Source organism: Poecile atricapillus, chromosome 13 (assembly GCF_030490865.1).
Source record: "Poecile atricapillus isolate bPoeAtr1 chromosome 13, bPoeAtr1.hap1, whole genome shotgun sequence".
Classification (NCBI taxonomy): domain Eukaryota; kingdom Metazoa; phylum Chordata; class Aves; order Passeriformes; family Paridae; genus Poecile; species Poecile atricapillus.
Window position 1 is genome coordinate 16,219,401 of NC_081261.1, and position 20,093 is coordinate 16,239,493.

At 55.2% G+C, this 20,093-nt stretch overlaps 3 protein-coding genes across 3 annotated transcripts; all 3 read left to right on the forward strand.

Moving 5' to 3' along the window:
• The first annotated feature begins 634 nt into the window (after positions 1–634).
• LOC131584206 (protocadherin gamma-A10-like) lies at positions 635–3,540 on the forward strand. Its single transcript, XM_058849098.1, has one exon. It carries the CDS (start codon positions 648–650, stop codon positions 3,141–3,143), a length of 2,496 nt encoding a protein of 831 aa, XP_058705081.1. The 5' UTR covers positions 635–647; the 3' UTR covers positions 3,144–3,540.
• A 5,005-nt stretch (positions 3,541–8,545) lies between these two features.
• LOC131584260 (protocadherin gamma-B5-like) lies at positions 8,546–12,965 on the forward strand. The gene is made up of 2 exons (XM_058849168.1): positions 8,546–11,090; positions 12,755–12,965. Exons 1-2 carry the CDS (start codon positions 8,599–8,601, stop codon positions 12,963–12,965), a joined length of 2,703 nt encoding a protein of 900 aa, XP_058705151.1. The 5' UTR covers positions 8,546–8,598.
• A 71-nt stretch (positions 12,966–13,036) lies between these two features.
• LOC131584261 (protocadherin gamma-A10-like) lies at positions 13,037–19,735 on the forward strand. Its single transcript, XM_058849169.1, has 2 exons — positions 13,037–15,660; positions 19,565–19,735. The coding sequence occupies exons 1-2, from the start codon at positions 13,219–13,221 to the stop codon at positions 19,733–19,735; spliced, it is 2,613 nt and encodes an 870-aa protein (XP_058705152.1). The 5' UTR covers positions 13,037–13,218.
• The last annotated feature ends 358 nt before the right edge of the window (positions 19,736–20,093 follow it).

The following is a 20,093-nucleotide window of genomic DNA, read 5'->3' on the forward strand; positions in this document are numbered from 1 at the left end:
CCTGATAATTGTGTTTATTCGGGATATGGAATCCTCCCGTTTCCTCACTGAGCGCCTGTTGTTGAAGATGCGTTTGTACAAAACGCATAAGGCTAACAATAAGCTAGAGGGTAAAATACGAAAAATGTGTTTGAATTTACATCTAATGACATTAGAAAGTGTTTCGTTTCCCGTGCGGTTAAAGAACGGCGCTCACGGAATATCTCTGCCTTCCTCCCGATCGTGATGCCCTGGAGGATCAAAGGCGAGATGGGCTGGAGAAAAGCGGAGGCAGGAGATCGTGGCGGGACGGAAAGCGGCGTGTGGGTGGCGAGTGGTCCCTGTTTGTAGGCAGGCAGGGCGGGCAGCGCTCGGTGGCTGCAGTGCCGGGAGGAGGCTGCGGGCGCCGCTGTTGACCGAGAGGAGCGAGAGGAGGATCGGAGCGCTGGCGGCAGCCCCGCCCGCTGCGGCCAGGCTGGATCGCTGGATCGCTGGATTGGTGGGTGGGCAGGCCGGGCGGCGGTGTGCGATCGTGCTGCCGGTGCGGATCCGTGCGGCGGAGAGGCGGCGGAGGCTGGGGCAGGGCCCGGGAGCGGAGAGGCCGGTGGGAAAGGTCAGCAAGCGCTGGGAGCTGAGCAGCAGCGGCAGCGGGAGCTAAGTTGTCGGAGATGAGCTGGGCGGGGAGGCGCTGGGGCCGGCGGCAGCGAGCTGTGCTCTGGGCCGTCCTGCTGGCGGCGTGGGAGGCGGCGTGGGGGCAGCTGCGCTACTCGGTGCCCGAGGAGCTGCCCAAGGGCTCGTTCGTGGGCGACGTGGCCAAGGACCTGGGACTGCAGCTGCCGGAGCTCAGAGACCGCGGCGTTCGCATTATAGAAAGAGGTCAGACGCAGTATTTCACTGTACATGGGAAGACGGGCCATTTAGTGACTGCGGAGAGAATAGACAGAGAGGAGCTGTGCGAGCGTGTGCAGCAATGCGTGCTGCGCTGTGAGCTGATCGTGGAGGGACAGATGCAGGTTTACGGAATCCAAGTAGAAATCATGGACAAAAACGATAATGCACCCAGCTTCCGAGAGGCAGAAACTGAGGTGAAAATGAGCGAGATGACAGCCCCGGGGTCGCGGTTTCCTCTGGCCGAGGCTCATGATCCGGACTGGGGCCGGAATTCCCTGCAGAGCTACGAGCTGAGCGGTGACGAGCACTTCTCGCTGGCCGTGCAGGCGGGCCCCGGCGGCGATCAGCGTCCCGAGCTCGTGCTGGCCAAGGCGCTGGACCGGGAGGAGGCTGCGTTTCACGAGCTGGTGCTGAGGGCGATGGACGGCGGCGATCCGGCACGGACGGGCACGGCTCGGATCCGTGTGACCGTGCTGGATGCGAACGACAACGCGCCCGTGTTCAGCCAGTCGGAGTACACGGTGCGTGTGCCCGAGGACGTGCCCGTGGGCTCTGTCCTTGTCACCGTCACGGCCACGGACACCGACGAGGGGTCGAATGGTCATGTGAAATACTCCATTCAGAAAATTACAGCGAAGTCCTCGCAGATTTTCCAACTGGACAGTGACACGGGAGCAATCACCCTGTTACAGAGCCTGGACTTTGAGGATGGTAATTCCTACGAACTGGAAATGCAGGCACATGACGGGGGAGGCCTTTTCGACACTGCCAAAGTTGTGGTTACCGTGACAGATGTGAACGACAACGCCCCCGAACTCACCGTGTCGTCGGCGCTGAGTGAGATCTCTGAGGACGCGCCGTCCGGGACGGTGGTCGCCCTGTTGCACGTGCAGGACCGGGATTCGGGGGCAAATGGAAAAGTGCGGTGCACGCTCGACGGGGAAGTCCCATTCCGACTGGAGAAGTCTTTTGACGATTTCTACCGTGTAGTGACAGCGAGAGAGCTGGACCGGGAGCAGGTGTCGGAGTACAACGTGACGGTGCGGGCGGCCGACGGCGGGTCGCCGGCACTGCAGAGCAGCGCGGTGCTGGCGCTGCGGGTGCTGGACGTGAACGACAACGCGCCGGTGTTCGCGGAGGAGCGCTACAGCGCGCGTGTGTGGGAGAACAACGCGGCGGGCGCGCTGGTGCTGACGGTGCGCGCCACGGACGCGGACTGGGGGCAGAACGCGCGCGTGCGGTACCGGCTGGCGGAGGGGCGGGTGCGGGGCGCGGCGCTGTCGTCGTACGTGTCGGTGCAGGCGGAGACGGGCGCGCTGTACGCGCTGCGCTCCTTGGACTACGAGGAGGTGCGCGAGCTGCGGCTGTGGGTGCTTGCGGAGGACGGCGGCGCGCCGGCGCTGAGCAGCAACGTGTCGGTGGTGCTGGTGATCGTGGACGAGAACGACAACGCGCCGCAGGTGCTGTACCCGCCGCTGTCTCGGGCGGCGGGCTCGGGCGGCGCGTGGTCGGGCGTGGAGCTGGCGCCGCGCTGGTCGGAGCCCGGCGCGCTGGTGGCCAAGGTGGTGGCGGTGGACGCGGACGCGGGGCAGAACGCGTGGCTGTCGTACGAGCTGGCCAAGGCGACGGAGCCGGGGCTGTTCCGCGTGGGGCTGCACAGCGGCGAGGTGCGCACGGCGCGCTCGCCGCTGGCCCGCGACGCGGCGCGCCAGAGCCTGGTGGTGCTGGTGAAGGACCACGGGCGGCCGGCGCTGTCGGCCACGGCCACGCTGAGCGTGCTGCTGGCCGAGAGCGTGGCCGAGCTGCTGGCCGAGCTGGGCAGCGCGGCCGAGGCGGCGGCGCCGGGCGAGCCGGCCGGCAGCCTGACGCGCTGGCTCGTGCTGGCCGTGGCCGCCGTGTCGTGCCTCTTCCTCGCCTTCCTGCTGCTGCTGCTGGCGCTGCGCCTGCGCCGCTGGCGCCGCCAGCACCTGCTGCCGGCCCAGAGCGGCGCCTTGCGCGGCGTGCCCGTGTCGCACTTCGTGGGCATCGACGGCGTGCGCGCCTTCCTGCAGTCCTACTCGCACGACGTGTCACTCACGGCCGACTCGCGCAAGAGCCAGCTGCGCTTCTCGGCCGCCAGCTGCTGCGACACCCTCCCGGCGCGGCCTCTGCCCGACGAGCCCGCGCCGCTGCTCGGCGACGAGGACCCTGCCGCCGCCCTGCCCGCCGATCCCGCCGCTCCCTCGGTGAGTTGCTCTGGGCACGTTTTCTCCGACACTCGTGCTTCCTCCTGATGCTCCCGTGTCCTTTCCCCGCCCTCTTCTCTGCCTTGCCAAGGAGATTTTGCTTCCAAGCGAGGTCGAGTTTCCCTCGGTGACGTTCTTATGGCTGGTGCCCGTTGGTGTCGTTCTTTGGACATGGGGTCTGTGGTCAGCCTTGCAGTTAGTGGAGAAGGAAGGAGGGAGAAGGCTGCTGCTGTCAGGCTGTTCGTTCGGTCGTGAGTTTGGGTGTTTCTCAGGTTGGAGTTGTTTTCCCCCCATGTCCCCTGTGCTGTGTAGAATGAGTGTTGCTGTTAGTGTTAGATCTTTTGAAGTGATGTAACACGTTATTGAGAAATACAACTTTTTCTGAGGCTTATCTGTCTTCTGAATAGCAGCTGTGCTTGGATAGGCTGAATGTGTCTTGATCAAAATGCTGATGGCTTTGCGTGGAACTTCTCTGCATGCTGTTCTCAGCCTTTTTTGTTTTTACTTGATCCATGGTGGAGATGAACAGGAAAAGTCTTTGCATCATCGATGCTTTGATCTTTGTCCTCAACAGAGGTCTGGGCCTGGCAAGAAGTGTTCCTTGATGATGTCTGTGTGCCTGTTTTAAAGATGAAGGATGCTGTTTGAAAAGGCTGTGTGTGTATGTATGTGGAGGAGGAAATGCAGGAGGAAATGGCTGCACTGCTTTGTTTCATTTTTGTTTTTGAAGGTAGAGCTCTGTCAAATGGAGCTGGATGAGCCCTGGCTATAAAATATTTAGCATGGTAAGAGAACAGGCTGGACAGGAAGGGAGAGATTTAATTTGCAGCAGGAGATAGAAGGTGGGCAAAATTCCCACTGTACAGATATTCACTGAGTCCTTCTCTCTTGGAAGAGTGCTCGGCTTTTCCTTTTAGAGCTATGAAGTCTCGTCCCAGAACTTGAGTGAGCAAGCAAATGTCGCTTCCATAGTGCAGAGGTGGAAAGATGGCTGTGTGAAATTGGTGGTGTGAAGAGAAATGGTGTGGGGAACTGGGCCTCCAGTGTCACGTGTTTTGAAGCTGTGTGGGTGAAAGAAGGCCATGGATGATGGGAAGGGTTGGAAATTGGAGTTGTGTGAGCTGTGCATGAATGTCTGCTGCAAGCCTGAAGGGAATGTTTTCCTCCATTCCCTGTCCAGTTCCTCTCTCCAGCATGAACCAACGTGGAGTATTTCCTCTGAATGTAATAGTCTAGAAGATCTGTGTAGCAGGTGGCTGGAGAGCCCTGGGAGGTTCTTCCAAAGTATCCAATCATAATTGTGTCACTGAAAAGCTTCACTTTGTGCTTATGGAAGATGCCGTATGGGAAGAGCAAGCAATGTCTTCAGTGCCCGTAAACAACGTTATTTACCATCTGCTGTGAGTTATATAACCCAGAAGAGTGTTGGGAGCTGTTCCATCCTGCAGGTGTTAACTTTCTGTCTCACTCTTCTGATGATCTGAAGATGGCTCTTTCATGTTTAAAGGTGAAAGGAGAGAGACTTTCATAGACAGGTTTCTGGAAATTGTCTCTGTAAGAAATGCTTTTTTCCTGTCCCATGTCTATGGTGAGAAGTCAAATATTATCCATGGTCAGGAGATCTTGTGTGAGCCAGTTTCCCTTTGGTGGAGTCTGTGTAAATTCTGAAGCTCTGTGATAAGCATGTGAGCTGTGAAGGGTTAGGGGGGAGTGTTGGGGATGTGGTGTGTGAGGAGGTAGTGGAGGAGACATGGCATGTGTTGTGTTGATGCCCAGGGCTATTGGTGGACTGATGAAAATGAGTCAGGAGGAGTCTCATGATTTGATCTTGTGTGGTTTGGACTCAAATGGCGTAGTTTGCATTCCATTTTCTGTTGCGTCAAGAGTGGTTTTCACCCATGTTGTGAGGAGTGGATGTGGTGAAGAATGGTGATGTTGGCTTTGAGGTGATGCTTGGATGGCTGGGTCTTTGCCAGAGCTGCTGAAAATTGATGGCCTCTGTAACATTTTACACTTGTTCCAGTAATTGTGTGGATCATAATGATCTCATTTGTGATGCTTGGGATCTGAGAAACTGTGCACGTAAGTTTCCTTCTAATGATGTCTGCATTCAATCTTTGCTTTCATGTTCTGTTTGGGCAGAGAGAAGAAGTCTGTCTATGCAGAGACAGGGCTGGTGCTGGTGTTCACTGTGATATAGTTCCAAATGAATGAATGAATGGTGTCAAGGTCTGTTTGTCCTAGTAGTTAGATGAGGCTGAGAGTTGTGGTTCCAAGCTTTTTCTTTGTCTTCCTATGCAAGGAAATGAGTGTCTGGTGTGTGTGTATTGAGCTCCAGGGTGGGACCTCCTGTGCATTAGTTAAAATTGGGTTTCCTGTGTAAGTGGTACAGTTGAGACAATCTGAAATGTGATTCCCTGATGGATACTCTGCTGGTATTTTTCCATTCTTGGCTGGCTTGATTAACTTTTTTTGGATGATTGGGTTGGTTTGGGTTGAGTTTGGTTTGGTTGGTTGTTTGCTTGCTATCGCTTTTTTTTTTTGTTATGGAGTAAAATTTATTCTCATTGCGTAGCCCAATCCTTCAAGCTCTAGACCATAAAATTATCCTGTAGGAAGAGTGTCTGTCACCCATACCTTGAAGCTGTGAATGTAATCATAGAATCACAGAAACACAGAGCTGTAGAATGGTTTGTGTTGAAATGGAGCATCAAGATCATCTCCTTCCAACTCCTCTGCCATGGGCAGGGACATCTTCCAGCAGAGCAGCTTCTTCAGAGCCCCACCCAGTATGATCTTGGATATTTCATGTAAGAAATACAACTTCATAAATATTCATTTCTGCAAGGTGTTGTTCTTCTTTCTGTGGCCATAGATGTAGCTGCTGATGGCGAGCCAAAATAAGGAACTATTCGTGTCTGGAACAATAATTAATTGTATGTGAAACCTCCATTATCCATCTGTTTCTCTTTGCAACATTGTGATCTAGAGTTTCTTCGGAATTCTAATTGGACTGTCATTCAGGCATTCCTTTGCAGAAAGTTTGCAGCTCACTTTAACAATTCTGTTCAATACTTTGAAAATTAAAACAGTAATTTATCCTCATATCCTTACTTTTGCGGTGCAGGAAAGTGCTGTGTGTGGGGAATAGGAAGAACATGAAACAGAAGCAATTAGAGAATCTGTTGTAATTGGTCAGAAGATTTAACTTGAGGAAGAGGCTGAAGAGAAGCTGTTTAAAATGCTGTTTTCATATTTGTGCAAGGTGAGCAGGCCGTGAAATAGAAGAAGGTCATTGTGGTGAGGATTAATTCTTCAACTGAAGCCCCCTATCCTCTGTGCAGTGAAATTCTTTCCGACCACACTTTCAGCTTGAGACCTTGGGGAATTCCAGTTGCCCTCAGGGATGAATTTTAGGGTCTGAAATAAAGGCCTTAATGACTACACTGTGATCATCTCTGACAACTTGTTGTCTTCTAATACTTCCTAGTCCTATCCTATTAAATCTTTGGTTTTACTCTATGTATTGTTTTGTTTTCCTTTGTCTTGTTTTACCTAAATTTAGCCCGTATGTAGACCTACGTATAATTATCAATAACCCATCTCTTTTCAGACACCTATGGTGTGTTACTGTCTCATTCTCTTGTTCATTTGGAGTGGAAGGCAGGAGATATGAGAGTGACTTTGTGTTCTGTTACTGTTGGCAGAAATTGATGTAATAAATATGACTTTAGCGAGCCTTGCATCTGTGTGGAGCAGAACATGTGATAAGGACAGGGAGGAGATTCCCTGGAAGCCAATGATTTGATGAGCCATTCTCCATTGGATGACCGCTAATCTTTTAGTGTGGTTGTTTATCCTTTGTGTGCTTTGGAATCCTTCAGTTCCTTCTCATACCGGTGGTGAGCAGAGAAATGTCCCTCCCTTCTGGCTGTGGCTGTAGTGCATTATCATCTCCTGATAAATGTGCCCAGGGAGGAGATGGCCACAAGCAAAAGCTTCCAGATGCGTGGTGGAGAAGCAAAAGAAGAGAGGGGATCTGTGAGTGTGAGGCCAGAGAAGAAGTGGGTCATTGCCTTGCTTCTCCCATGTCAGAGATCCCCCAAGGCTGTGCCTGATGGAGTAGGGTGTGCTTTGAGTTGCTTGTGTAGAGCAAGGGAGACCTACAAAGTGTTATTGCCTCTGTTAATTTCTATGTGTTTGTAACTCTTGCATTGCTTATTGTCATGAGCTGAAGCTCAGCGTGTCTGATCTCCTGTGGAAGGTCTCCTGTGTCCCAATTGTCCGAGTGCAGGTGCAGTTCCCTCACCCACCTGAGATGTTTAGAGGTGTAAAGAGGAAGGGTTTCCATAAATACTCTTTTTACCTGGGCCAGTGGTTTTAACTAAGAGAAGGGAAGGTTTGATTAGGTGAAAGCTTCACAGTCTGGCTTGTCAGAAAATGGAATATATTGGTCAGAAAAGTTTTGGATATGCCTCCAACATTCATGTGCATCGGAAAATATTCCTGCTCATGCAGAGATGTGGATTAAATGGCCTGGAAAGTAAGTTTAAATTGGAAACTGCAAACATATTTGGAATCTATGATGGACTCAGTCTTGCTTTGCACTTTCCATTTTCAAGTACTCGGATATGGAGATGTAGATGAAATAACTTGAATGAAACAGAAATAAAAGTATTATTGCTATTTTATTATCTTGGCATTGGTGTTACTTACATTGCTTAGGTTAATCTGTACCTCAGATTAACTGATGCCAGGTCATGAAGGGACAATTCAAGATATGGGACAACAGTGCAGAAAAACTCTTCAAGTATTCCCTGCATTATCATTTATTGCTGCTGTAGGTGCGCTATGATTTTATTGAGAGCAGCTGAATGCAATTCTTTACTGCGGAGCCATGAATATTTGCTTCTGAGGTTTAATAAAAAGAATTCTTTCGTGACATAAAAGAAAGCCTTAAGAGCAGCAGGCAGAACATCATGGATAGAATGGGGTTGTAGTGGAATGGAGCAGGAGCTTGTGTGCTTGGTGTTTGCAGCGGAGGAGCGAGGCCGGAGGCGGTGCAGCCGCTGAGGCCCGGCCCAAGGCGGGCCCCGTTGAGCGCGGCCATCGGGCGGCTGCAGTGGCGTGGCGGCGCCTCCGGGTGCCGCTGTTGGCCGCCGCCTCCCGGCGCTGGAGCCGCCGCCGCCGCCGCCGCAGCGTCCTGCCCCCGCAGGCTGCTCGCTCGGCCGGCGCCGGCCAGAGCGGCAGCGGCAGCGGCAGCAGCAGCGGCGAGAGGCGGCTTTGGTGCGGCTTTGGTGCGGCTTTGGTGCGGCTTTGGTGCGACGAGAGGAGGCTTTGGTGCGTGGCTTGTCGGAGAGCAGCGGCGTGGTTGTGGGGCCGTGCGGGCTGTGTTTGGTGCGGCTTTGGCCCGTGCGCTGTGTGGCGAGAGCGGCTGGAAAGGAGGCAGGGCAGCGGCAGGAGGCAGGAGCTTGGCGAGCGGCGGCGGCGGCGGCGGGCGAGAATGGCGGTGAGGCGGCGGCAGAGGCGCGGGCCGGGCGGCGGGCGAGCGCTGCTGGCCGCGGTGCTGCTGTGCGTGTGGTGGCGGGCGGCGGGCGAGCGGCTCCGCTACGCCATCCCCGAGGAGCTGGGCAGAGGCTCGCTCGTGGGGCCGCTGGCGCGGGACCTGGGGCTGAGCGCGGACGAGCTGCCGGCGCGCAAGCTGCGGCTGAGCGAGGAGAAGCAATACTTCACGGTGAATGAGGAGAACGGCAACCTGTATGTGAACGAGAGGCTGGACCGGGAGGAGATGTGCGGCGAGTCGGCGTCGTGCTCTGTCAGCTTCGAGGTGCTGGTTCACAACCCGCTGAACGTTTACCGCATCGAAATTGATATCGAGGATGTGAATGACAACGCACCGCGATTTCTGCGAAACAAATTTCAGCTGGAGATCAACGAGTTGACTTCTCCCGGTGCCCGGTTTTACTTGGGCATGGCGGAAGATCCGGACGTGGGCAGTAACTCGCTGCAACGCTACGAACTAGAGGCCAACAGGTACTTCACAGTGGAGGTGAAAGACAGCCAAGACGGCAGCAAATCTGCGGAGCTGGTTCTGCGTCACTCACTTGACAGGGAGAGCGAGCCCAGCCTGCGTCTGCTGCTGACGGCGCTGGATGGCGGAGACCCGCCCCGGACTGGCACCGCCCAGCTCTGGATCAACGTCACCGATGCAAATGACAACGCTCCCGTGTTCGCGCAGGATCGGTATCGGGTCAGCCTGCGAGAGGACACTCCTCCGGGATTCGCGGTGCTGAACGTCTCTGCCTCCGATGCTGACGACGGCACAAATGCCCACATCACCTACGGCTTCGGGGAAATGCCGGCCAAGGTGCTTCAGAAATTCGCGGTGGATGCCCAGAGAGGGACGATCACGCTGCAGGAGGCACTGGACTTCGAGGACACGCGCGCATTCAGCTTGGCTGTGGAGGCGACGGACGGCGGCGGTTTGGTGGCGCACTGCAAGGTGGAGGTGGAGGTCCTGGATGTGAATGACAATCCTCCGGAGATCACCATTCTATCCCTGTCCAGTCCCGTGCCCGAGGACGCACCGGTCGGAACCGTGGTGGCTTTGCTAAAAGTAGTGGACAGAGACTCCGGGGAGAACGGTCAGGTGTCGTGCGAGCTGTCGGGGGAGGCGGCGCTGTCGATGGTGGCGTCGTCGGGCGGCTCGTACAAGGTGGTGACGGCGAGCGCGCTGGACCGCGAGCAGGCGTGGGAGCAGCGCGTGACGGTGGTGGCCCGGGACCGGGGCAGGCCGTCGCTGTGGAGCAGCAGGGAGCTGGTGCTGGAGGTGTCGGATGTGAACGACAACGCGCCGGTGTTCGAGGAGGCGGCGTACAGCGCGTACGTGGCGGAGAACAACGCGGCGGGCGCGCTGGTGCTGCGCGTGCAGGCGCGGGACGCGGACGCGGGCGCCAACGGGCGCGTGAGCTACTGGCTGGCGGGCGGCAGCGCGGGCGCGGCGGGCGCGGCGCCGCTGGTGTCGGTGGAGGCGCGGAGCGGCGCGCTGTACGCGCAGCGCTCCTTCGACTACGAGCAGTGCCGCGAGTTCGCGGTGGCCGTGCGGGCGCAGGACGGCGGCGCGCCGGCGCGCAGCTCCACGGCCACGGTGCGCGTCTTCGTGCTGGACCGCAACGACAACGCGCCGCGGGTGCTCTGGCCGGCGGCAGGGGCGGCGGCAACGGGAGAGGCGGCGGGAGGGGCGGCATCTCCGTTCGAGGTGGTTCCGCGGTCGGCCGAGGCCGGCTACCTGGTGGCCAAGGTGGTGGCGGTGGACGCGGACGCGGGGCGCAACGCGTGGCTGTCGTACGAGCTGGTGCAGGCGTCGGAGCCGGCGCTGTTCCGCGTGGGGCTGCACAGCGGCGAGGTGCGCACGGCGCGCGCCGTGTCCGAGCGGGACGCGGCCAAGCAGCGTGTGGTGGCCGTGGTGAAGGACCACGGGCAGCCGGCGCTGTCGGCCACGGCCACGCTGCACGTGGTGCTGGCCGAGAGCTTGCAGGAGGCGCTGCCGGAGCTGAGCGAGCGGCCGGCGGGCGCCGAGGCGGCGGCGGCGGCGGCGGCCGAGCTGCAGTTCTACCTGGTGCTGGCGCTGGCGCTGCTGTCGGCGCTCTTGGTGCTGAGCGTGGCGCTGGCCGTGGTGGCGCGGCTGCGGCGGGCCGGGCCGCCCGCCGTGCTGCGCTGCCTGGGCGCGCAGCGCTTCTCGCTGGCCGGCGCCGCCTTCCCGGCCGACTTCTGCGAGGGCACCTTGCCCTACTCCTACAACCTGTGCGTGCCGCCGCCGGCCCGCGCCGTGCCCGAGGCCGCTTGGCCGCCGCCGCCGCCACCGGTGCCGGCGGTGCCCGTCCTGTCGGCGGAGGAGCTTCTTGGCGGCGATTCCTGCGAGAAGCCGAGCCCGAACAGTAACGTCGTCGTGGGAGAGCCGCCCGCCGATGCTGCTGCACTGCAGGTGTGTAAAGCGTCAGCTCTTTCTGGTTTTAAAAGTGTCTGAAATGTCGTTCATGTTTTCCGGGTATTCTCTGCGTGGTGTCAGTGGGGACCTGTCATCTTTGTCTCTGCATAGCGGAGGAAGTTTTTCATTGTTTTCAGGTAACAGATTCAGCTGACAGGCTTTGACTTAATCTCTCCTTTCGGTTCGTTGCAGCATTTCTCATTGTTTCTCCGTGATTCCTGAGACTGAAGTTTTTGTTTTTGTGAGTTGCACAGTCCTGTCTCCGTGATGACTTGAATTCAGGAACGGGTAATGCCCCGTTCTTGTTGAGCAGGAAGCTCTTGGTGCTTCCTTGGTCACAGGTTCACCTTCAGCCTCGAGGTTTTATCTTTAGAACTTGAGCTCAATTAATTAAAAAGTGTTCGTAGTATTGAAAGCAGATTGATGTTCTATGGATTGTGAAAGGCTGATTTCTGCATGATGGAGTCCAGGAGAAAAGAAAAGCCTTGGCAACGAGTGTTGGAACTTTCATCCTTCCTGACTTCTTTGTTGAGAAAATATTTACCGGCAATTTGAATATGTTCACAATATTGGCTGCAGATTGGTGTTCTGAGGAAAGAGAATGTCTGATTCTGCATGATGGAGTCGAGGAAAAAGGAGAAAACCACTGTGACCTGGTGTCGGATCTTTTATCCTTTCTGACCTCTTGGTTCAGTAAGGGGTCTGCTTGCAACCCATGTAGAGCTTTACACAAACCCTTTCGTTATACTTTGTTTTCTCCCGGTTTGATTTAGAAGGGAAACGAAAGTGGAAAGTTCCGTGTTCCATTCTGTGTTGGAACCGAATTTGTCTCTTTTTTCTGAGGTGAGAATGCAGTAGTGGGACCAGATGCCTTCCTTTATGCGTCCTGGCTGGCAGTTCGCCCTCTTTTGCTCTCCATCATCTTTATTTTATATGCTGGTGTGAGTGTTGAATGATTTCTGTTTCAGAGATGTTGATTTTTTTAATCCTCATTACGTAGAGAATGTTTGGGATATAGTGGAACTCGCATGTATCGAGAACAGCTAATTCTGTTGACTGGGAAAAAACTCTGAGATACGGAGGGATCACCTATGAGGGAGATTGTAAAGACGATGGTTTAGGCACTTGAATCATTCCCATTTGCATATTGATTAGTGGTCAGCACAGTTTGAAGGTCACAATTGTACTTTTATTCTTCGGTTCTATAATGCCTTTCTTGGAAACACATCGTATCAGCGTCGCTAAGAAATGCATAAATGAATAGTTTACTAACGAGCTTGAATGCTTTACACGTTGATTTCAGAATAAAAGAAACCTAGAAAGGATTGATGAAACGTAAATCTCTGTTAAGTAAGGAAATACTATGTTTATCTTAGGAAAGGATGTCCAGGATTTGAAGTTCTGAAAGTTTCCTTTGATAGTTTTAGCTGCATCTTTATTTGTCCCGGTTATTCATTCCTTTAACAATTAGGTCCCTGATTTCAAGAAGCATGCAATTGCTCTCGTCCCGCTTGTGTTAATGAACCAGATAGCTGTGTTTATTCGGGATATGAAATCCTCTCGTTTTGAGCAAAAAGCATAAAGCGAACAATAAACAACAGGGTAAAATACGGAAAATGTGTTTGAATTTACATATAATGACATTAGCGTTTCGTTTCCCGTGCGGTTCAAGAACCGTGCTCACGGAGTATCTGTGGCTTCCTGCCGATCGCGATGCCCTGGAGGGTGAAAGGCGAGATGGGCTGGAGAAAAGCGGAGGCAGGAGACGGTGGCGGGACGGAAAGCGGCGTGTGGGTGGCGAGTGGTCCCTGTTTGTAGGCAGGCAGGGCGGGCAGCGCTCGGTGGCTGCAGTGCCGGGAGGAGGCTGCGGGCGCCGCTGTTGACCGAGAGGAGCGAGAGGAGGATCGGAGCGCTGTCGGCAGCCCCGGCCGCTGCGGCCAGGCTGGATCGCTGGATCGCTGGATTGGTGGGTGGGCAGGCCGGGCGGCGGTGTGCGATCGTGCTGCCGGTGCGGATCCGTGCGGCGGAGAGGCGGCGGAGGCTGGGGCAGGGCCCGGGAGCGGAGAGGCCGGTGGGAAAGGTCAGCAAGCGCTGGGAGCTGAGCAGCAGCGGCAGCGGGGAGCTAAGTTGTCGGAGATGAGCTGGGCGGGGGGGCGCTGGGGCCGGCGGCAGCGAGCTGTGCTCTGGGCCGTCCTGCTGGCGGCGTGGGAGGCGGCGTGGGGGCAGCTGCGCTACTCGGTGCCCGAGGAGCTGCCCAAGGGCTCGTTCGTGGGCGACGTGGCCAAGGACCTGGGGCTGCAGCTGCCGGAGCTCCGAGATCGCGGCGTCCATATCATAGACAGAGGCAGGACGCAGTATTTCGCTTTGCACGGGAAGACGGGCCATTTAGTGACGGCGGAGAGGATCGACAGAGAGCAGCTGTGCCGGCAGGTGCAGCAATGCGTGTTGCGCTGTGAGCTAATCGTGGAGGGACAGATGCAGGTTTACCGAATCGAAGTGGAGATCACGGATATTAATGACAACGCGCCCAGCTTCAAAGAAAGTGAGTTTGAGGAGAGGATTAGCGAGACGACAGCTCCAGGATCGCGCTTTCCTCTGGCTAGGGCTCATGACCCGGACTCTGGACGAAACTCCCTGCAGAGCTACGAGCTGAGCGGTGACGAGCACTTCTCGCTGGCCGTGCAGGCGGGCCCCGGCGGCGATCAGCGTCCCGAGCTGGTGCTGGCCAAGGCGCTGGACCGGGAGGAGGCGGCGTTTCACGAGCTGGTGCTGAGGGCGATGGACGGCGGCAATCCGGCACGGACGGGCACGGCTCGGATCCGTGTGACCGTGGTGGACGCGAACGACAACGCGCCCGTGTTCAGCCAGGCGGAGTACACGGTGCGTGTGCCCGAGGACGTGCCCGTGGGCTCTGTCCTTGTCGCCGTCACGGCCACGGACGCTGACGAGGGGCTGTACGGGGAACTTAAATACTCGTTGAAGAATGAGGCGGGCACGGCTATTTTCCGTCTGGACTCTGAGAGTGGAGCGATCACTCTGTTGCAGAGCCTGGACTACGAGGAAGGCGGCATTTACGAACTGGAGGTGCAGGCACGGGATGGAGGAGGCCTTTTCGACACTGCCAAAATCGCGATCACCGTCACAGACATAAATGATAACGCACCTGTGATTTCTGTGCGGTCATCGCTGAGTGAGATTTCTGAGGACGCCCCGTCTGGGACGGTGGTCGCCCTGCTCCATGTGTATGATCAAGACTCGGGAGCCAACGGCGAGGTGCGCTGCTCGCTTGACACGGGTCTGCCCTTCCGGCTGGAGAAGTCTTTTGACGATTACTACCGTGTGGTGACAGCGAGAGAGCTGGACCGGGAGCAGGTGTCGGAGTACAACGTGACGGTGCGGGCAGCCGACGGCGGGTCGCCGTCGCTGCAGAGCAGCGCGGTGCTGGCGCTGCGGGTGCTGGACGTGAACGACAACGCGCCGGTGTTCGCGGAGGAGCGCTACAGCGCGCGTGTGTGGGAGAACAACGCGGCGGGCGCGCTGGTGCTGACGGTGCGCGCCACGGACGCGGACTGGGGGCAGAACGCGCGCGTGCGGTACCGGCTGGCGGAGGGGCGGGTGCGGGGCGCGGCGCTGTCGTCGTACGTGTCGGTGCAGGCGGAGACGGGCGCGCTGTACGCGCTGCGCTCCTTGGACTACGAGGAGGTGCGCGAGCTGCGGCTGTGGGTGCGTGCGGAGGACGGCGGCGCGCCGGCGCTGAGCAGCAACGTGTCGGTGGTGCTGGTGATCGTGGACGAGAACGACAACGCGCCGCAGGTGCTGTACCCGCCGCTGTCTCGGGCGGCGGGCTCGGGCGGCGCGTGGTCGGGCGTGGAGCTGGCGCCGCGCTGGTCGGAGCCCGGCGCGCTGGTGGCCAAGGTGGTGGCGGTGGACGCGGACGCGGGGCAGAACGCGTGGCTGTCGTACGAGCTGGCCAAGGCGACGGAGCCGGGGCTGTTCCGCGTGGGGCTGCACAGCGGCGAGGTGCGCACGGCGCGCTCGCCGCTGGCCCGCGACGCGGCGCGCCAGAGCCTGGTGGTGCTGGTGAAGGACCACGGGCGGCCGGCGCTGTCGGCCACGGCCACGCTGAGCGTGCTGCTGGCCGAGAGCGTGGCCGAGCTGCTGGCCGAGCTGGGCAGCGCGGCCGAGGCGGCGGCGCCGGGCGAGCCGGCCGGCAGCCTGACGCGCTGGCTCGTGCTGGCCGTGGCCGCCGTGTCGTGCCTCTTCCTCGCCTTCCTGCTGCTGCTGCTGGCGCTGCGCCTGCGCCGCTGGCGCCGCCAGCACCTGCTGCCGGCCCAGAGCGGCGCCTTGCGCGGCGTGCCCGTGTCGCACTTCGTGGGCATCGACGGCGTGCGCGCCTTCCTGCAGTCCTACTCGCACGACGTGTCGCTCACGGCCGACTCGCGCAAGAGCCAGCTGCGCTTCTCGGCCGCCAGCTGCTGCGACACCCTCCCGGCGCGTCCTCTGCCCGACGAGCCCGCGCCGCTGCTCGGCGACGAGGACCCTGCCGCCGCCCTGCCCGCCGATCCCGCCGCTCCCTCGGTGAGTTGCTCTGGGCACGTTTTCTCCGACACTCGTGCTTCCTCCTGATGCTCCCGTGTCCTATTCCCCTCCCTGTTCTCTGCCTTGCCTTGGAGATTTTGCTTCCAAGCGAGGTCGAGTTTCCCTCGGTGACGTTCTTGTGGCTGGTGCCCGTTGGTGTCGTTCTTTGGACATGGGGTCTGTCGACAGCCTTGCAGTTAGTGGAGAAGGAAGGAGGAAGAAGGCTGCTGCTGTCAGGCTGTTCGTTAGGTCGTGAGTTTGGGTATTTCTCGGGTTGGAGGTGTTTTCCCCTCTGTCCCCTGTGCTGTGTAGAGTGAGTGTTGCTGTTAGTGTTGGATGTTCTGAAGGGATGTATAGCGTTATGAGGAAATACAACTTTTTCTGAGGTTCATGTGTCTTCCCAACAGCACCTGTGCTTGAATAGGTTGAATGTGTCTAGATCAAAATGCTGATGACTTTGCGTGGAACTTCTCTGCCCTTTGTTCTCAGCATTTATTATTCTGTATGGTACATAGTGGAGGTTTGAGGGAAAAGTCTTTGCATCATCCATGCTTTGATCTTTGTCCCCATCCGGGGATATGGCCAGGCAAGAAGTGTTCCTTGATGATGTCTGTGTGCCTGTTATGAAGATGAAGGATCCTCTTAAAAGTTGTGGCTCTTTGACAAGGCTGTGGGTGTATGTATGTGGAGGAGGAAATGCAGGAGGAAATGGCCGAACTGCTTTGTTTCTTTTTTGATTTTGAAGGTTGAGCTCTGTCAAATGGAGCTGGATGAGCCCTGGCTATAAAATGTTTAGCATGTGCAGAAAATTGGGTGGATGGGAAGGGAGAGATTCCATTTGCAGCAGGAGATAGAAGGTGGGCATAATTCCCCCTGTGCAGATATTCACTGACTCCATCTCTCTTGGAAGACTGCTCGGCTTTTCCTTTTCGAGCTATGAAGTCTCTTCCCAGAATTTGAGTGAGCAGGCAAATGTCGCTTCCATAGTGTAGAGGTGGAAAGATGGCTGTGTGAAATTGGTGGTGTGAAGAGAAATGGTGTGGGGAAGTGGGCCTCCAGTGTCACGTGTTTTGAAGCTGTGTGGGTGAAAGAAGGCCATGGATGATGGGAAGGGTTGGAAATTGGAGTTGTGTGAGCTGTGCATGAATGTCTGCTGCAAGCCTGAAGGGAATGTTTTCCTCCATTCCCTGTCCAGTTCCTATCTCCAGCATGAACCAGCATGGGGTTTTTCCTGTGAATGTAATTGTCTAGAAGATCTGTGTAGCAGGTGGCAGGAGAACACTGGGAGGTTCTTCCAAAGTATTTGCATCCCATCATAATTGTGTCACTGAAAACTTCACTTGGTGTTTATGGAAGATGCCGTATGGGAAGAGCAAGCAATGTCTTCATTGCCTGTAAACAACGTTATTGATCATCTGCTGTGAGTTATATAACCCAGAAGAGTGTTGGGAGCTCTTCAATCCTGCAGGTGTTAACTCTCTGTCTCAGTCTTCTGATGATCTGAAGACGGATCTTTCATGTTTAGATGTGAAAAGAGAGAGACTTTCTTAGACAGGTTTGTGGAAAATGTCTCTGTAAGAAGTGATTTTTATTGTCCCATGGCTTGGGTGAGAAGTCAAATATTACCCATGGTAAGTGTCGCTCTATTGGGAACGGTGAGAAGAACGACCCAGAGTCTCTTGGGAGTCAAACAGGGGAATTTCTCTTTGGTTTATTACTTCAGATCTTTATAATAGACCGATACGTGAAAGTACAGAAAAGTAAAACTCTTATTGGTTTGTAAACTAACACATCAGCATCATTGGTCAGTGGGGTACACCACCCCTCGACATTCTCTTGCAGCAAAACAAGGAACAGACAAAAAGCACCTGCAAGGGTGTTTTCTATCTCTGAGGATTGTTTTAATTCCTCCTTATGATTTCCCAGGCCACTTTCTCAGGCCAGACTGAGAAAGCTATGCGGCCTGCTATTCCACAGGCACCGTGCTCCTTGCTTCACAGTTAGCATCCATAGGTAAGGAGATCCTGTATGAGCAAGTCTCCTTTTGGTGGAGTCTGTGTAAATTCTGAAGATCTGTGATAAGCATGGGAGCTGTGAAGGGTTAGTGGGGAGTGTTGGGGATGTGGTGTGTGAGGAGGTGCTGGAGGACACATGGCATGTGTTGTGTTGATGCCCAGGGCTATTGGTGGCCTGATGAAAATGAGTCAGGAGGAGTCTCATGATTTGATCTTGTGTGGTTTTGACTCAAATGTTTGTGTTCCATTTTCTGTTGCATCAAGAGTGGTGTTCACCCATGTTGTGAGGAGTGGATGTGGTGAAGAATGGTGATGTTGGCTTTGAGGCGATGCTTGTATGGCTGGGTCTTTGTCAGAGCTGCTGAAAATTGATGGCCTCTGTAACATTTTACACTTGTTCCAATAATTGGGAGGATCAGAATGGTCTCATTTGTGATGCTTGGGATTTGAGAAGCTGTGCACACAATTTTTCTTCTAATGATGTCTGCATTCAGTCTTTGCTTTCATGTTCTGTTTGGGCAGAGAGAAGAAGTCTGTCTATGCAGAGACAGGGCTGGTGCTGGTGTTCACTGTGATATAGTTCCAAATGAATGAATGAATGATGTCAAAGTCTGTTTGTCCTAGTAGTTAGATGAGGCTCAGAGTTGTGGTTCCAAGGTTTATCTTCCTCTTCCTATGCAAGGAAATGAGTGTCTGGTGTGTGTGTTGTGAGCGCCTGTGTGAGGCCTCGTGTGCATTAGTTACAATCGAGTTTCCTGTGTTGTGTCTGTGTTACAGTTGAGACAATCTGAAATGTGTGGCCATGATTGATCCTCATCTGGTCTTTTCCAATTCATGGGCTGGTTGATTCAGTTTTTTAGAATGATTTGTCTGGGTTGATTTGGGTTGCTTCTTTTGACTGGTTGTATTTTCTTGTCAAGGAGTGACATTGATCCTCAACAAGAACTTGTTGTCTTCTAATGCTTCCTTGCCTTCATTCATGGTTTGGGTTCTTCTGTGAGGTTGTTTTTTCTCCTTTTGTTTTTTCTTGATTGTCTCTGCATATTGGTGTACTTACTATTATCAACAACCTATCCATTTTCTCAGTCTGTTGTCGGTTAATATCTCTTGCTCTTGTTCATTGGAAGTGGACGGCAGGAGATATGAGGATGACTTTGTGTTCTGGAACTGTTGGGAGAAATAGATGTAATAAATATGACTTTAGTGGGCCTTGTGTCTGTGTGGAACAGAACATGGGATAAGGACAGGGAGGAAATTCCCTGGAAGCCAATGGTTTGATGAGCCATTCTCCATTGCATGACCGCTAATCTTTTAGTGTGGTTGTTTATCCTTTGTGTGCTTTTCAGTCCTTCATTTCCTTCTCATACCGGTGGTGAGCAGAGAAATGTCCCTCTGTTCTGGCTGTGGCTGTAGTGCATTATCATCTCCTGATAAATGTGCCCAGGGAGGAGATGGCCACAAGCAAAAGCTTCCAGTTGCATGGTGGAGAAGGAAAAGAAGAGAGGGGAGCTGTGAGTGTGAGGCCAGAGAAGAAGTGGGTCATTGCCTTGCTTGTCCCATGTCAGAGATCCCCCAAGGCTGTGCCTGATGGAGTAGGGTGTGCTTTGAGTTTCTTGTGTAGAGCAAGGGAGACTTACAAAGTGTTATTGCCTCTGTTAATTTCTATGTGTTTGTAACTCTTGCATTGCTTGTTGTCATGAGCTGAAGCTCAGCGTGTCTGATCTCCTGTGGAAGGTCTCCTGTGTCCCAATTGTCCGAGTGCAGGTGGATTTCCCTCACCCACCTGAGATGTTTAGAGGTGTAAAGAGGAAGGGTTTCCTAAGCACATGTGTGCTCAGCCAGGAACACTTTGTCTGTGGTGTAATAATGCAGAATCATCTCTGCTGCAGTCGTCCAAGTGCAGAGCGGCCACCCAGGCCAGCCAAGACTTTCTGGGACAGAGCAGGGGCCAGTGGGTGAATGTGTGCAGTGTCCCCCACATCATCACGCAGAGGAACTTGCTGGGCAATGATCTGGAGGCTGTTAAATGGCTGAGGAACAGGCTGGAGAGTCATGGCTGAAGAGTTATAGACAGTGGCTCAATGTGCAGGTGGAAAGCAGTAAGTGGTGCTGTCCCTCAAGTTTCCTTAGTGGGACCAGCACTGCTGAGAGTAGGGGACAGGGAAGAGGTGTGCAGAGAAATCCTTTGGGTTCTTGGTGGGTGATAAGATGGGACATGAGGTGCCAGTGGGCACCTGCTGCTCCAATTGTGTCCTGTGCTGCATGACAAGTACTCTGCCCAGCAGCAGGTCGGAGCAGGTGCTCCCCCCACTCCCAAATCTTTTTTTGACACCATAGAGTGGATGCAAATGTTTGTCCAATATCCCAGGTGGCCATGGTGGAGTGTCCAGAAGGATGATGGAAGTGGTCTGAGGATTG

What these genes read in the sequence shown, in the direction of transcription:
- LOC131584261 (XM_058849169.1), top strand. Translation starts at nt 13,219, where the DNA reads ATGAGCTGGGCGGGGGGGCGCTGGGGCCGGCGGCAGCGAGCTGTGCTC. An exon ending in CCGATCCCGCCGCTCCCTCG is followed by an intron (nt 15,661 to 19,564) that starts GTGAGTTGCTCT and finishes TCTCTGCTGCAG; the next exon opens with TCGTCCAAGTGCAGAGCGGC.
- LOC131584260 (XM_058849168.1), top strand. Translation starts at nt 8,599, where the DNA reads ATGGCGGTGAGGCGGCGGCAGAGGCGCGGGCCGGGCGGCGGGCGAGCG. An exon ending in GCACTGCAGGTGTGTAAAGC is followed by an intron (nt 11,091 to 12,754) that starts GTCAGCTCTTTC and finishes GTGCGGTTCAAG; the next exon opens with AACCGTGCTCACGGAGTATC.
- LOC131584206 (XM_058849098.1), top strand. Translation starts at nt 648, where the DNA reads ATGAGCTGGGCGGGGAGGCGCTGGGGCCGGCGGCAGCGAGCTGTGCTC.